Here is a 16,258-nt window from a genome sequence, read left to right as displayed (position 1 = left end):
CTCTCTCTCTCTCTCTGTCTCTCTCTCTCCCTCTCTCTCTCTCTCTCTCTCTCTCTCTCTCTCTCTCTCTCTCTCTCTCACTCCCTCTCTCTCCCTTTCCCTCTCCTTTCCCTCTCTCTCTCTCCCTCTCTCTCTCTCTCTCTCTCTCTCTCTCTCTCTCTCTCTCTCTCTCTCTCTCTCTCTCTCTCTCTCTCTCTCTCTTTCTCTCTAACTCCCTCTCCCTCTCTCTCTGTCTCTCTCACTCCCTCTCTCTTTCTCTCTCTCTCTCTCTCTCTCTCCTTCTCTCTCTCTTTCTCTCTCCCTCTCTCTCTCTCTCTCTCTATTCCTTTTGCCTTATTCTCTTGGTGTCAGTTTTCCTATCTGGTTGTGTTGTTCTCCCTGTACATATTTAGTTGTTGATCATGTTATATAAACTGTACAGGGTTTTATAGTTCTTTTTTTATGGCATATATTTCCCTTCATATTTTGACTGCCCTCATTCCCATTAGGAGTGTGTCCACAGCCCCGCATGCAAATTCAGGGAACTCCTGTCACCGTTTGACGTATTGGTTTGAATACCTATTTGAATGTACTCTCCGTCAGTGAGCAGTATGGAAAGGTCAATGGTTCTTACCCACCCTACCATGATATTTAGTAGTTCTATTTTTCACACCGTACAATAAGTGCCTGTTTCACCCTGTTGACCCCCTGTAACGTAACTTATGTTGGGGGCCCTCTCTTAGCGCAGGCAGGCAGCTGAGGTGACCTCAGTCTGTGTCCCACTCCGACTTGGTAGACCTGACATTTGTAAGGCAAGAGTAGGGTCACCCCCGGAAGGAACACCCCTTCAAAATGTAGTGGGAGCATTAGTTATAGTCAAAGAGCAGGCACAGCAAATAGAGTTTTAGAAGGGAAAGCATTCGGCTGTGGGTAGTGGAATGAGCGGGGAGGGTGATTATATTTCCACTATTGCATTATATGAGTACCCTTTTGAGAGTATCCTTGAATCCTTTGAAGGTAAGACCTCTGTATGACCTGTTGACAAAGAAGACATTGGTCACAATACTTAAGATGCTATGCTTCTCCTTTATGAAGTTCTGGCCCCTGTAAAGTTTGTCCCGCAATGGATCAGACTTTGCTCTCCCTGATTCCTTAGCTCATAATCCAGAGCAGCTGCTCTTCCTCCTTCCTTCCGCGTTACAGTCCAGGAAACTAAGTGTGGTTGACTGTGTCACCAAAACGATTGGCATATCATCTGATTGAAAGGGCTCCACCCACTTTATGAGACAATCGATCCATGTATCTATCTACATCGTGTGTGTGTCTCTCTCACTCTTGCTCACTCTCACTCTCTCGTGTGTGTGTGTGTGTGTGTGTGTGTGTGTGTGTGTGTGTGTGTGTGTGTGTGTGTGTGTGTGTGTGTGTGTGTGTGTGTGTGTGTGTGTGTGTGTGTGTGTGTGTGTGTGTGTGTGTGTGTGTGTGTGTGTGTCATTCAGTCCTGATAAAGGCCAGGTCAATTATTCACTGGGACAGTCACTAGGTTGAGTCAGACCCATAACAGCGTGCCGTGGCTCCACAGTGCACCGTTTTATGAGGTTGGCCAATAAAAGTCAAGTCACCTGGAATCCCAGAGTGGTCACATTTATGGCATTAAGTCATTCTAAACCCATAATCCACTTACAGTAGCCTTCACAGAAGCAGTGATTTAGCCTACCTCAGATTTGGAACGGTTATAATTCTTGAACGGATGCCATATAACACAACTGTACCCCCTTCAAACTGCTAGAACAGTGGTTTCAATCGAATGTCATTTTTTGTTGGGGGGGCACTAATACGACACTGAAAACGCAATGTTAGGATTCCTCTCAATCCATATGAAGAACGTGTACTTGTTCCTGAGGCAAAACCCACCACATGCCTTGGGGTTACCATTTAGAATTGAAGTTGTTTTTTGAACTTTCTTTCATGTAATCTCTTTTAAAATGTTGATTCCTTTTTGTTAACTGTAAAATAAAGGACAACTTTCTGCATCGTTAATGTGCTCTTCTTTTTCCTTTCCCCACTTTGTTTCTTTCTCACCATCTAGTACCTACAGATGAAATGGCCCCTGCTCGATGTTAACCACGGAAGTCTTCAAAGTAGACAAGCACTTAAAGATGCCCGGTCCCCGTCACCGGCACACATCGTTGTAAGTAGCACCCTGCTTTAGTCCTTTACACTTCTCTACCTCTTTTCCCCTCTCCGACGGAATGACAACCCTTCTACTGTGTCCTGTTGTACACCTCTGTATACCCTCTTTTTCCCAACACAAAACCTGCTGAATGGATGTCAGTGACTAACTGAAATACCTAGAGAGATGGCTGTCTTCCAGGAAATGACAGTCACTCACTAACCAGCCAAGATATTTTAAACCGAGGTAGCTACTCAGCATATTTTTTAGAGGGGTGTCTTGCTTATATAAAGCATTTTGGAGGCTATAATAATTATATTGATCGTACTGATTGCGTAAAGCTAGTGGTAAGATCATGGGAAAGGCAAAGCTCACTTGGGATAAGCTGTTGGCTGTAGTGGAGTTGGCAAAGTGGCAGGTGACCTTTGCTCTTTGGACGTCCACGCTGCTTCGGACCCAGTGTGTCGACACAAGGCCCCGCCCGGCCCTTACTGTACAGTAGAGTTTGGAGCCGGATAGGGACATGACCCTTATAGGAAACCTATGGCGACGACCCGTAACCTCAGAGAAGGAAGGTTTACTCTGCTGACTTCATGAGCACCTTCATGAGGTGTAGGCGGAGTTATAGCCACGTGGTTAAAGAACCCACGCTGCTCACATTCCAAAGAGCATGACCGCCGGGCACCCAGGCTGGCTACGTGACTATTGGACCGTGATAGGGGCATGAAAACTGAATCTTTGTAGTCTAATAGACCATATTGAAATGTAAAAAGCCAGTTCTCTGTTACACTGTTTTGTTTCTCACTTTCCTGGCTATTAGGTCAGGTCAATGTGAAGGTTACATGGTGAGGAATATCAATCAAATGTGTGGCACGAATGTTAAAGGTGTTAACAAGGTGACTAAGAAGTGCCTTAGGCCAGAATTGGCTGAGTGGGTAGCATTGTTTCTGGAGTTCCATCACCAACGTTAATGTTTATACATGGTGTATATGCAATATTATCGGACATATACTTGGTTTAGGCTACGCTATAGACCCATTGGCCCGTATTCATAAAGCTTTTCCAGAGTATGAGTTCGTTCTGATCTAGGATCAGTTTGAACTTTTGGATCATAACAAAGAAGATTACATGGACACGGGGGAACTGATTCGAGATCAGTAGTCCTACTCTGACCTGATTGATTTCGAGTTCGCCACATAGCTTGACCCTGCGTTGACCCATGGAGCGAACACGCAGTCGACATTTGTTTAGCGCCTGAGTTTTTACGCAAAGACTTGAAGGTTTAGTGGCATAAATGATGTCAAGGCTTCACATACGTCACTGTTGGTATTTGATAAGTATAGACCGTTTTTTTATGAGCCACAATAAAAATACTATCAGAAATGGTTTCCAGTTCAACGGGAATAGAAAGTTGGCACGCCAGCCCTCTTGGCCTTTTGCCCAGTTTCGTTAAGTACATACAGCTTAAAATAGGCTGTTTATTTGAAACATAAACCCTGTCAAAAGTTATGCTAAGACAAAGAGATGGCGATGACAGTACTCTAACAAACACAACAACCAAACTCAGTAGGACAGGCCCCCCCCTTATCCTCCGAGAGACGCCGGTGTTATTTTTATACCGTAAAGTTCAGGGGGCCCTACTCGGACGGTTATTTTAAGAGACATTACGTCTCCTCTGAAATCATTAAGCTGGTGGGAGGCAGTTAAGTTGCAGGTAAAAACGTCTGTTTTTATTCCTCCGTGAGTCATACGGCTGTAAATACTTATCACCTCACGTCTTCCGTTGCTCCTTAGTACCGGGGGCTTGAAGAGGACTTGCCTAAGATGACATCCAACCCACGCTTCCGGTTCAAATGCCTCGTGCTCAGAATACATTAGCGTCTCGTTGCGCCAGCAAACGTGTTTATCTCATTGTTTATTATATTATTTATTTTTGATTGATCGGTACCATCTGTGATTTGTTTGATCAAGAACCGGGGATCAGAGGTGTTGCTGCACCGGCACACACTCGCTGTTAGAGTAAGTGATTCAATTGAATGTGAGATGAGGCTTGTGTCGCTATTTCCCATCCCGCCCTTCCTCTCCATCTATCTCTGACTGAGGGGAGTTGGATTCAATGTTTCCCTGGTTTGCATCATAGCAGTGTTAACAACGTATAGACAGATGGGCATGGTCAGAGATAACAGCACCATGTGCCTTCGTATCTCAGTCAGCGTGTAAATGTATATATCGCAACCCCCTAACCAACATGGCCTATATGTTACTTCATGGGATCCCCTTATCAATCCATTGGGCGGTAAACAGTGGTTTCTTTTTGCTTCTAAATGGGAAGAACACCTGGGCACCTTGAGGTATATGCTGTCTGCACTGCAGCGATAAGAGCCTGGCGGTAGGCACCGAAGATAAGGAGAAGTTCAAGTGACCCAATCTCAGAAAAAGTCAGAGAGAGACTGTGAAACAGTAAATTAAACAAAAAAGATCAAGTTTGAGACATACAAATGCTAAATTGAGCAGAGAGAGATGGAGAAGGACAAAGACAGATTATTTATTTTTTTATTTCACCTTTATTTAACCATGTAGGCTAGTTGAGAACAAGTTCTCATTTGCAACTGCGACCTGGCCAAGATAAAGCATAGCAGTGTGAACAGACAACACAGAGTTACACATGGAGTAAACAATTAACAAGTCAATAACACAGTAGAAAAAAAGGGGAGTCTATATACATTGTGTGCAAAAGGCATGAGGAGGTAGGCGAATAATTACAATTTTGCAGATTGATAAATGATCAGATGGGCATGTACAGGTAAAGATATTGGTGTGCAAAAGAGCAGAAAAGTAAATAAATAAAAACAGTATGGGGATGAGGTAGGTAAAAATGAGTGGGCTATTTACCGATAGACTATGTACAGCTGCAGCGATCGGTTAGCTGCTCAGATTGCAGATGTTTGAAGTTGGTGAGGGAGATAAGTCTCCAACTTCAGCGATTTTTGCAATTCGTTCCAGTCACAGGCAGCAGAGAACTGGAACGAAAGGCGGCCAAATGAGGTGTTGGCTTTAGGGATGATCAGTGAGATACACCTGCTGGAGCGCGTGCTACGGGTGGGTGTTGCCATCGTGGCCAGTGAACTGAGATAAGGCGGAGCTTTACCTAGCATGGACTTGTAGATGACCTGGAGCCAGTGGGTCTGGCGACGAATATGTAGCGAGGGCCAGCCGACTAGAGCATACAGGTCGCAGTGGTGGGTGGTATATAAGGTGCTTTAGTGACAAAACGGATGGCACTGTGATAAACTGCATCCAGTTTGCTGAGTAGAGTGTTGGAAGCAATTTTGTAGATGACATCGCCGAAGTCGAGGATCGGTAGGATTTTTACTAGGGTAAGTTTGGCGGCGTGAGTGAAGGAGGCTTTGTTGCGGAATAGAAAGCCGACTCTAGATTTGATTTCCGATTGGTGATCTTTGATATGAGTCTGGAAGGAGAGTTTACAGTCTAGCCAGACACCTAAGTACTTATAGATGTCCACATATTCAAGGTCGGAACCATAGACAGATACACAGAATGAAATAAAAATGGATCTTGTGAAGAGTCTCTGGGTAGGTCAGTTTCTGGGGGAGAAGTGGGTGGAGCTCTTGAGGGTCAGCCATGAAGGGAATGGAGGAAGTGACCTCGCAAGGGCTTGTTGCTACGAGGCTGCGTGGTTTTGCAACTCACCGCCACGCTCGCAAAGGGGGCATGCCAGGGCCTTTGAAGTGTCTGACCGCCCTGCGGGGCAGCCTCCAAACCGCTGCCGCTGAACTTATAGACCACCGGTGAATGTTATTATTTATTGATAAGTCTATTGATGTCATTTTTTTTTTTTACAGAAAGGAACCCAGGGAGAGACATTTTTGTATTGTGCATCTGCCTCACACAGTCAACAGTCCGAGATAATATTGTGGAAAATAGACCCTCTGTCCATAGTCACACAGTTTAAGTTCCTAATGTTATCTTCATGTGACACATCGTGTACACACAGTCTCAAAACTCAATGAGTTGACAGTCACCTTAATTATTGGTGCACCACAGATAACCCATTGGCTGATGTTTTATGCTACTTGTTCTGGTAGCTTAGAGGCGGGGTTTGTTTTTAGACAGATTTATGATTTATTACGGGATTTGTTGTGTGTTCAAGTTAAGAAAAGTAATTTACATTTCTACTCTGTATAAAGACTAGAAAAGGGTAAGGGAATGTAAGAAAGGTGACTTGTTGTTGGCTTTAAAACATTGAGTCATCTTCTTACTCAGTCATCTGACAAAGTAAATTATAGGCTATGTGATGAATAGCCTTCATTTCACAACCACTTTAGACTTACTATTATGGTGCAAGTCAAACATTCTTAACAATGTTTCTTAAATTGACATGCTGGGAACTGGGGCAGAAATACGCATATGTTTGAGAGCGAGAGAGTGCACGTGCACACACACACACACACACACACACACACACACACACACACACACACACACACACACACACACACACACACACACACACACACACACACACACACACACACACACACACACACACACAGTCCTTTTGTTAGAGTCTTGTTTAGGCCAGACAATGTCTACATTGTTTTCTGGGCTTTCACTGGCAACAGGGGATGGGCTGGAGTGTTAACCATTTCCCAATTGGGCTTCCGTGTGTGTGTGTGTGTGTGTGTGTGTGTGTGTATGTGTGTGTGTGTGTGTGTGTGTGTGTGTGTGTGTGTGTGTGTGTGTGTGTGTGTGTGTGTGTGTGTGTGTGTGTGTGTGTGTGTGTGTGTGTGTGTGTGTGTGCGCGTACGCGTGTCAGGAGCAGTGTGGAACATGGAACTTGAGGGAGTAAGAGAAAGGTGTAGTGTCCTGTTGTGTGCCTATTCCGAGTGTATGATAATTAGCTTTGAGGAAGTGATGGAACCTGACCATTACATCTATGTATGGCAAGACCTCCCACCTGAAGCTTTCTAACCAATGAACACTCGGCTTTCACGTTGCAGGCCCGTTTGTCTCTCCGTATAAAGTGCACTGTAAGAAGACCTACAGAAACGAGTGGGAGCTGGCTTGAAATGAAGTGCCCATCCCTACATTTTGAACTAGAATAGATGTGTTCAGGAAATGCCCACAATGACTTCTCAGTCCCCAACTGTGACTGAACAGCTTGGCCGGTCATCCTTAGAAAAGAAGTGGCCTCTTGCACACTCTGCGTCCATCTTTATGTACGTTGTGACAAGTTAAATAAAGATATGCCTCCTCCCTCTGAATCGCGGTGCACCTGGGTTGTACAGACAATAGCCCTGTGGGTTGGAAGCCCTGGTGTGAAATCCTGGCCTCCTTCACTGTTAATGAGCGCCCCCAGGGTCACAGTCTGGAGACAGTACCCTCGCTGTTTACGAGACGAGATCTCTCTCTCTCTCTTTCACGTTCTCTCTCTCTCTATCGATATTTCTCTCTCTCTTTCTTGATCTTTATCTCTCTCTGTCTCTGTCTCTCTTTCTCTCTCTCTTCTCTATTCCTTGCTCAGAAACTCCCCTCTACTACAGTCTGTAATCTCTGGCTAGCTAGTCTGAGCAAAGTCAGTGGTAGCGTTATCACAGATGTGTTCAGTGGTGTCTGTTGTTGTGGCAGCAGTGCTTTATACCAGAGCTGTTAGTAGGAGACATGGCCTCACCCTGAGACAGGGGGCTTTGTGCCTCCTATGGGCACCCAACCAGGCCTTTGCACTGTCCACTGTCTCAGACCAGACATTGCACTGTCAGGCTGACATCACAACCAACTAAGGTGCCAAATGTGAGACCAGCTGAGACGAGACGTGTGTCAATCATGGGAACTCTAACTAGAGGGCAGTAGGGGTTTGCTGTTTCACTCAGTGAAACGTAATCTATACAAAGTCATTGTTTCTCTACGACACCGAATGTCCAGTTGTTTACGAACACCCCAAAGGACAGTCAGAGGCTGCTAAGCAGACGACAGAGGAATCTCTAGAGAAGAAGCATCCAGATTCTATCCTGTAATAGTGGGAAGCCTATTTTCTCCACCGTTCGCTGTCATCTGATTTGCACAGAGAAATGTGGATAGCGGCTTTGAAACTCACACGAATAGTGTCATTGTCCTCTTTACCTCTGAGTGGTATTTTAGCGGTTATAACCCTTGTGAACTAAGGCCACCCCGGGGAATGTGTGACGGAGATCTAGAATGTGTGTGCGTGTATGTGTAAGCACTGAAAATACTGTAAGCCTGTTCCGAGAATTGACTCATGGACCTTAGTGCAGAGTGACCTGTACACGACAGTAAGGTTTCAGTATATGGAGAAACACACTAACCTCGGTGGTCCAGTAGGGTTTTGTTTTGTGTGTGTCTGAATGACTTTGCACAATGTGATTAGTGTGCACGTTTCTTTTGTAAACTGATGCATGAACTCTATCTTCTTCCCTGTTTCTCTTCCTTTCCCCTCTTTTTTCCCCCCTTTCCTCTTTCCATGCCCGTCATATCCTGATTTTTTAAAGTGATTTAAAATGTGATTTGGCTGTTAGCTGCACACCTACCGACATGCACAGGAAGACATCTTCCCATGTTCACCCTAGTGCACGCTGCAGTCTCCTAAGTCAATGTCTTTGAACCAGCAGCAAGAAACGGCCAAGTTACTCCAGTGTTAACAACTAGCCAGCCAGTATAACAGCCATGTAGCCAACCCAGAGCCAACCCATGTTCTCATATTCTCTCTGTGTAATGTGTGTGTGTATAAGGAGAGTTAAGGCACCCCTAGAGAAAGAAACCTGAGGCACTGAAAAGGAAAGGAAATAGAAGTTTTAAATAAATGAATAGCCTAGCTAGTGAAAAGGGGGGCTGCATTAGGCTTAAGTGAGAACACATTCCTTTGCATTCATGTCCCTGGTAGGCTAGGATGATGATGATGATGTGTGTGTGTGTGTGTGTGTGTGTGTGTGTGTGTGTGTGTGTGTGTGTGTGTGTGTGTGTGTGTGTGTGTGTGTGTGTGTGTGTGTGTGTGTGTGTGTGTGTGTGTGTGTGTGTGTGTGTGAGCTGATATAATTGTGTGACTCGGGAACGTCCGTCTTTGCCTTTCAGGGGCCCTTCTGCTTGGAATTCCCCGGACAGTCAGATCTGAGCCTTCACCAATTTCAGTTGGTGAGAACTTTGAATTCCAAGTATCTTGCTAGCTGGTTGATGATGACAAAATAACAACTGACAAATGATAATGATGATGATTTTTTTTTTTAAAGAAAAGAATAATAATAGTCATAATTCTAATGATAGCCTAATCATGCTATGTTGTTGTGTTTGCTGCTGATTTGAGTGCTGTTGCTGCTTTGTTGTTGACTTGCTTTGTTGTTGCTCTGTAATGGGGGCTGGTGCAGATATTTTGGGGGATACTTTTGAAGTTTCAAGTACCCTATTGACTTTTTTTTTCTTTTAACCCTGGTTCTCACACTAAATATGTACTGATGTCTTGTGCAACACATACATTCCTAGTTCTCTGGCAAGCCTGATTTAGAAAACTGTGAACTGTGTTTTGTGAGTAATGGGCTTGTAACCCACTCTAGCGTTATGATAGTTGGTGTAGCCCAGCTCCGTTTGCTGACGGGGCTTTGTGGCTAACATCCGATGGTTTAGGAATGTTTACTCTCGAGGTAGCATTACGCTCTCTGTCGATAGAGGATTGTAGCATCCTTTGCTTTACTCCACCCAGAAAATATTTTGTGGGTATTTGTTTCATTAGTCCGCTGTTGACAAGGTCCCAAAACTTTCAAACTCTCGAAATCATCTGCGGATGCAACATGCATCATACTGGGAGGATTTGTGTATTTTGTCAACAGACTAATGAAACAAATATAAAAAGGTCATTTTTTGGTGGTATTTTACTTTAAGTCTCTACTGTTTGAACATGGTATAGGTTGATGATTTCAGGGCCACAAAGGTTTCTGTCAGACAGTATAGTGTATTTATTCTGAGGTTTTTGGTAATTCTTCTTTTCACATATTATGAGATGTCAATCGTTTTCCAGTCTTTTGCTGAAGGACTGTATTCTGTGTTCGTGTTTGAATTACCATCCGGGAGAGAGAATCTCTTTCTGTTCTCTTTTCATCTATTTCTCTTAGCAGCTGTCTTGAAGAGGATTCTCTTTATTATCGGCATCTGAATGCAGAGCCAGCGAGAAGTTAACTAGGGAGTGGAGTGTGTGAATCTCTCTCTCTCTCTCTCTCTCTCTCTCTCTCTCTCTCTCTCTCTCTCTCTCTCTCTCTCTCTTCCTTTTCTGAATTGTTCTCTTGTCGTCAGGAGCCATCAACAGACCATGAATAGTCAGGGCCTGTTTCATTTCTATATTACTACTTTTCAATTATGGTTCCCTTCTTGACGTACCCATACGGCCAGCGTTTGAATGGAACAGGACATAATGGCTAGCCTTCATCTGCAGAGCTGACTGTTGACTGCTGCCAGATCAGTGGGCGCTAGGCTAGATTGTGGCTCATGGTTGCACGTTTAGCCTGATGACGGGACTGAGAGAAACTGTGGGACGTGGGTTGTCATTGAGGAGCCAAGTCGAAAACTAATTGTTGTCTCCTTTGTATGGATCCCGGATTCTTTTGAGATTCCTGCTTGAGTTGCTCCGGCTGATCAATTGCCTGATTTTCCACACTCCATTGGGACCGTGTCAGTAATAAAAATGTTTCACTTGGAAAAAACACTTTCGGGAACAACCTGTAATGTAAACACTGTTTACAAGTGGAGAGAGATATCCCTCATTCCCCCTCCCTCCCTTCAGTAAAAAGTGTCTGCCAGAACTTGTTTGATTAGGCAAGGCAGGAGCTCTGTTGGGTGTGTCGATGTCTGTGTTTCTTTGTGAGTCTTGAATATGTGTTTGTCTGCACCAGTGTGTCTGCATATGTGTTGGTGTCTGTGTCTCTCTGTCTAAGATGTAGATGTATGGTTGCCCAATCCAATTTGAGGTGTGTCTGTTTGTGTGCTACATTAGTGGTCTTCGTCAGGTCAAGTAAGGTTGTCAAGCACCGTTGCACATGACATCACAGACACCACGCCTTGTGACACACTGCAGGCATGTGTCTGTGTGTGTGTGTGTGTGTGTCTGTGCTTGAGAGCAAACTAGAAAAGTGACGAGAAAGTGATGGCACTGATCTTTTTAAAATAGTAGCTTAGTTTTACAGTCAGACAGAAAAATGTCTCATCAAAATTTGACCTTAAATAATGGTGCAGTGTGCAAACAGATTCGTTAATTTGGCATATTGGTCTTCAGGGACCTGGTGAAACATCCCACTGAGAATTATCCAAATAATGATCATTAACATGAAGCACTTTTTCTATATCCCCTGCTTGTCCAACCCTCCCTCCCTCCCTCCCTCCCTCCCTCCCTCCCTCCCTCCCTCCCTCCCTCCCTCCCTCCCTCCCTCCCTCCCTCCCTCTGCCCATCTGATTCTGTGGCTGGGCTGCTGTGAGCGATGGAGAGGGGGCCGTGTACTGTATTAGTTCTTGAGGGCGTTTCACAGGGAAACTCGTTTTGACAGAACTCCAGGTGTCTCATTGTTGGAACTGCTATGGTTCAACAGATTTACCAATTAGTATTGGGCTGAGGGCATGGTTGGGCGGGAAGGGGGAAACGGAGGGTATGGAAGAATTGAAATGAGAGGGAAGGGTTAGTGTGGAAGAATTGAAATGGGGAGGTGTTGTTCCGGGTTGGGTAGAGTGATGGAATGAAATGGGGGGGGGGTTCTTCTGAAGGGTCTTGTGGCTGTAGAGGGAGAGGGACGCTGGGTAAGTCGATACGTGACCTCCTTTTCTCAGCTGAGGAATGGAATGGCTGGTTCCAAGGAGGAGGAGAAATAGGAGGAGGGGTGATGGGAAGGCAGCAAAGGAGGGAAACCTATTACAGTGAGTTAACATGAGGATTTAGGCTATAACTGTACAAGTAGCCTATAGTCAAGCCCTGATGCCGCCAACAGAGCATGAAACATTTTATTTCCTTGCTCTGTCAGTTATTGCCAATGTTACTGCAAAATTGAGACAATTGAATTGACCCTATCTCAAGTCGGCATCAACACACAAAATTGATTGACTCAGGAGATAAAATCTCAATCTTTGGAGGGTGTTTTTAAAACACATTTGTTCGGCAAACCAATGATTTGTTTTATGTTGAAATCCTTCCTCCCTCTTTTCTCACTTTCTTACCAGACTGAATTACAGCGCTATTACTTTTGATTTTCCTTTAGAAATGCCTACTCCAGGAAGTTTTGACACGAGAGAGTCGGGTTAAGTAATATAGAGAATATCCCTCGGGTCGCCTGTAGAGTTTGGAGCAGTGTTTGCCTCCAAAGTACAGTATGTGTTTGTGTGTGCGTCATGACTCGTGTTAGTGCTCTATAAAATCACAGCCAGTGCCTACTTGTTCAGAAGGTTAAAGGAAAAAAAAACTGTAAATAACCTAAATGATGATCCCTCTAGAATTAAAGTCTTAAAGATTTCTCATTAAAGGAGAATTGTGTGTTTTTTTAAATACTGCAACATCTCTATTTTTGATGTAAATGACATGTTATAGAAGGGTCCAGACACTTTTTTTTCTTGTTGCAATTTTACTTGTTTTTGAGAAACTTGCATGACATTGTGTCATTTTGAACTTTATCCGCAACGTTATATTCCATTTTGTTTCGACTCGAGTGACCATTCTAGCAGCAGGCTACACCAAGAATGGAACAGCTGGATTAGAGGAGACGTCTTGAGTCGCACAAAATGGAATATAACGCTGCGGATAAAGTTCGTAATGACCCAATTTCATGCGTACAACATCTAAAGACCTGAATCACTATACTGAGAGAGTTTCTAAAAGGACATATTTGGGTGTTTTAGGAGCATTTATTCATGTTATTTCAGACTCCCCCGTACTGCAGAACAGGAATGAGTTTCTCCAAAACACGTGAAATCGCTAAATAAGTGTCTTGACCCTTCTAGCTGTAACATGCCATTTACATAAACAATAGAGATTTGGTTGTAAAGAAGTAAACTTCTCCTTTTAAGGATTATGTGTTGCTGTATCTGGCTGAAAGATCAGAAAGGTCAGGGTCAAATAGCAGTGCACCCAAAGGAAGCTGGATGTACAACTCTAATATTCGACTCCAAAAGTATATAGTGCTACTGTCTGCTGTCCTCTTGAATCACATTCACTGGCTAGACTGGCACCCATCCCCTGCCTGCTTCTTTGCCTGATTGCAGTGGCCGCACTTTGATTGGGGTGAGAGATTTTGGGTGGGATGTTTTGAGAGGGGTAGTGTGGGCTGGGGGTCTACGGAGAGGCGATGAACCCCACAGCCCCAAACAACAATTTATTGCTACGGTTGAATGCACTGTGGCAGTCAAAGTTTAAAATCTTCTCTCTCTCTCTCTCTCTCTGAGTGTGTCTGTCTGTGTGTGTGTGTGTTGGCCGGTGGAATGCTGACTGTTTCCAGGGAGCACTTAAGCCGCCCTGAATTAGGTTTAGTTTCCCTGCTCGTACGGCGTGAGAGCGGGTCAGGGGGATTAGTTGAGAACACTCGGTATCTGATTTCTGAATAGTTTTGTATTGTCCTCAGTGAGTTTTTCAACCTGAGTGAGACTAACCTCCAATTTATTTTATTTTGTTCTTCTCAGCAGTTTCAGTGAAGACATCTCTGAACTTTCTTTATTTGTTTGGCTGTGTTTTTATTTTCCACAGTCAGTGTAGTCAATGATCCCTGAGTGCCAGGCTCTTCTTTAGCCTCCTGAATCCTCAAAAAAAGCAATGACAGACCATTTTTTTTGAATATTTTGTGGATATTTGTGACAGTTCACACCTAGGCAGGTGATTGTATTTGCATGCTCTTGCATACCTCCGCAAGTATGCATGTTTATTATTATTATTTTCTTCCCCCAGCCCTCCAAGAATCACCTCTGATTAAAGGGCTTATTAACGTGGCACTTAAATCTACCTGAGAATACCACAAGTGCACTAAGTAAGGGAACATCCTTAAATCTTAATTGCCATACATGTCAGGGAAACATTGGCCAATTTCATTCAAACATGGGTATGTTGTTAAGGAAAATCCATTATTATTGTTGCACTGGTCGGCGCTACAATAGTATGGCGTTGGTTGAAACTCAATATTAAATTCAAATTTCCTTACCATCATATCATATTTTTTAAATATATTTAAAAAACTTTTATTTAACTAGGCAAGTCAGTTAAGAACAAATTCTTATTTTACAATGATGGCCTACCCCGGCCAAACCCTCCCCTAACGCTGACGACGCTGGGCCAATTGTGCGCCGCCCTATGGGACTCCCGATCACGGCTGGTTGTGATACAGTAGTAGTGATGCCTCTAGTACTGAGATGCAGTGCCTTAGACCATTCTGCAGCCCTTTAACATATGACACTAATGTTGATGAAAATGATCATATCACCTCGATTGGAGGTTAGCCGTCACCGCAACCATATACCAGATTTTGAACAGGGTCGTTAGCATTAGGAAAAAATAAAACAAATTTGCCCCGGCCAAGCTCAATATCTAGGCGTTGGATAAGAACGAGACTAAAGTGTCCATAAAATGACCATTAGACTTGCCACCTTTTCGGACTGAATACGTTTGTAGGGGCAACAGTTTTGATTAAATGCATACTTTATCACTCTCACATGCCATTGACGTGCTACCTTTCTTGTAGCATTTCTGACAATGCTAATATATTTTTCAGAGTTCTAACACCAGGTCAAGAAATTCGGTGGCTCGGCAACAACACAGCTTCACCAGGATACCAGTCATAAGAAAAGTATAATAACAAACAAAGGCTACAGTAGATAGCGAGCGATATGGTGGTATTCAAGCTGAATTCCACAATGAACAAATACAAACAGATATTTTGAATAGCTAGGTAGCTAGCTAGCTAACATTAGCTTACTTGTCCAAAGTCCAGCAGCTAGCCTCTGTAACTAGCTGACACCAGTCACCTGAAAGCTAGCTAGCTAATGAACAAGCAAAGAAAGGTAGCTAGCTATTTTTTGGTTATGGAATATTTATACACAGAAACAGCTGACCTTGACACAGAAGCTAGCTAACGTTTGCTAGCTCACATCCGAATGGGAGTCCTACATTTTCCCACAAAACATAGCTAACGTAAACTCACCCCATTCCGTACAAATGTGCGCAACTGCAACATTCAAACGAGGCTACAAAGAAAACTAATGGGACTGTTTTTAATTTTTTTATTTTACCTTTATTTTACTAGGCAAGTCAGTTAATAACAAATTCTTATTTTCAATGACGGCCTAGGAACAGTGGGTTAACTGCCTGTTCAAGGGCAGAACGACAGATTTTGTACCTTGTCAGCTCGGGGATTTGAACTTGCAACGTTTCGGTTACTAGTCCAATGCTCTAACCAGTGGCGACTGTGTTGTAGCGACTGTGTTGACTTCAAAATCGGGGGTGTGAACTAGGTTTCTATTCAAGCGTTGATCGACATGGTAATGGCTCTATAGTATTGGAGAAAAGTTGAAAAAAACGGACCCTACGTTACATCGTGACGTGTCATGTCATAACGTACAGCACTCATAAAGCAACTATTTCTGTCTTACAATCTCTCTCCACCAGGTGTAGCACTTCTCTCATCCTTTTAAAACAAGAAATGGACAGTGACGGGGGTAAGGGGGGGACACCTAGCCATTTTTTGCGTCATCATTGTATGCATTCTCAAAGCTGCTGTTTACTTCTAAGATCTTTAACCTCATAGTTATGTTTTGAGTTCAAATTCAAACGTTAGGAGTTTTGAGCCAAAAGAAGAAAAAAGGCTTCACTGTTTGTTAATTATGGAGGAATAAAAAAAACATCTTTGCTTTTATACTTACAAGACCATCATGCTTGATTGAGCGAGCTATTTTGTCTTGTAGTAATGTGGTGCCTGCCTGTATTATAATTAAGCAGTAAGGCACGAGGGAGTTTGGTATATGGCCAATATACCACCGCTAAGGGCAGTTCTGAGCCGAAACATTTCGGAAGAGTTTGTGCATATATTACAGCAATATTTTTTTTTAACGTTTTGGTTTGTTTTGGACTTC

At 43.6% G+C, this 16,258-nt stretch overlaps 1 protein-coding gene across 28 annotated transcripts in view; it reads left to right on the top strand.

Moving 5' to 3' along the window:
• LOC118367342 (transcription factor 7-like 2) overlaps window positions 1–16,258 on the top strand; it is a 120,179-nt gene that overhangs the window by 37,997 nt on the left and 65,924 nt on the right. For 21 of the 28 annotated variants that reach the window (XM_052490629.1, XM_052490649.1, XM_052490648.1 and 18 more), the window contains exons 4-5: window positions 2,066–2,167; window positions 9,257–9,316. In XM_052490629.1, the coding sequence (XP_052346589.1) occupies window positions 2,066–2,167; window positions 9,257–9,316 (162 nt within the window). The remainder of the gene's footprint in view (window positions 1–2,065; window positions 2,168–9,256; window positions 9,317–16,258) is intronic. The other 7 variants (XM_052490656.1, XM_035750835.2, XM_035750827.2 and 4 more) reach the window with 1 other exon arrangement.

This window comes from Oncorhynchus keta, chromosome 3, assembly GCF_023373465.1.
Source record: "Oncorhynchus keta strain PuntledgeMale-10-30-2019 chromosome 3, Oket_V2, whole genome shotgun sequence".
In the NCBI taxonomy this organism is placed as follows: Eukaryota; Metazoa; Chordata; class Actinopteri; order Salmoniformes; family Salmonidae; genus Oncorhynchus; species Oncorhynchus keta.
The sequence above is the reverse complement of the archived record's forward strand: the minus strand, read 5'-3'. Positions and strand labels throughout refer to the sequence as shown.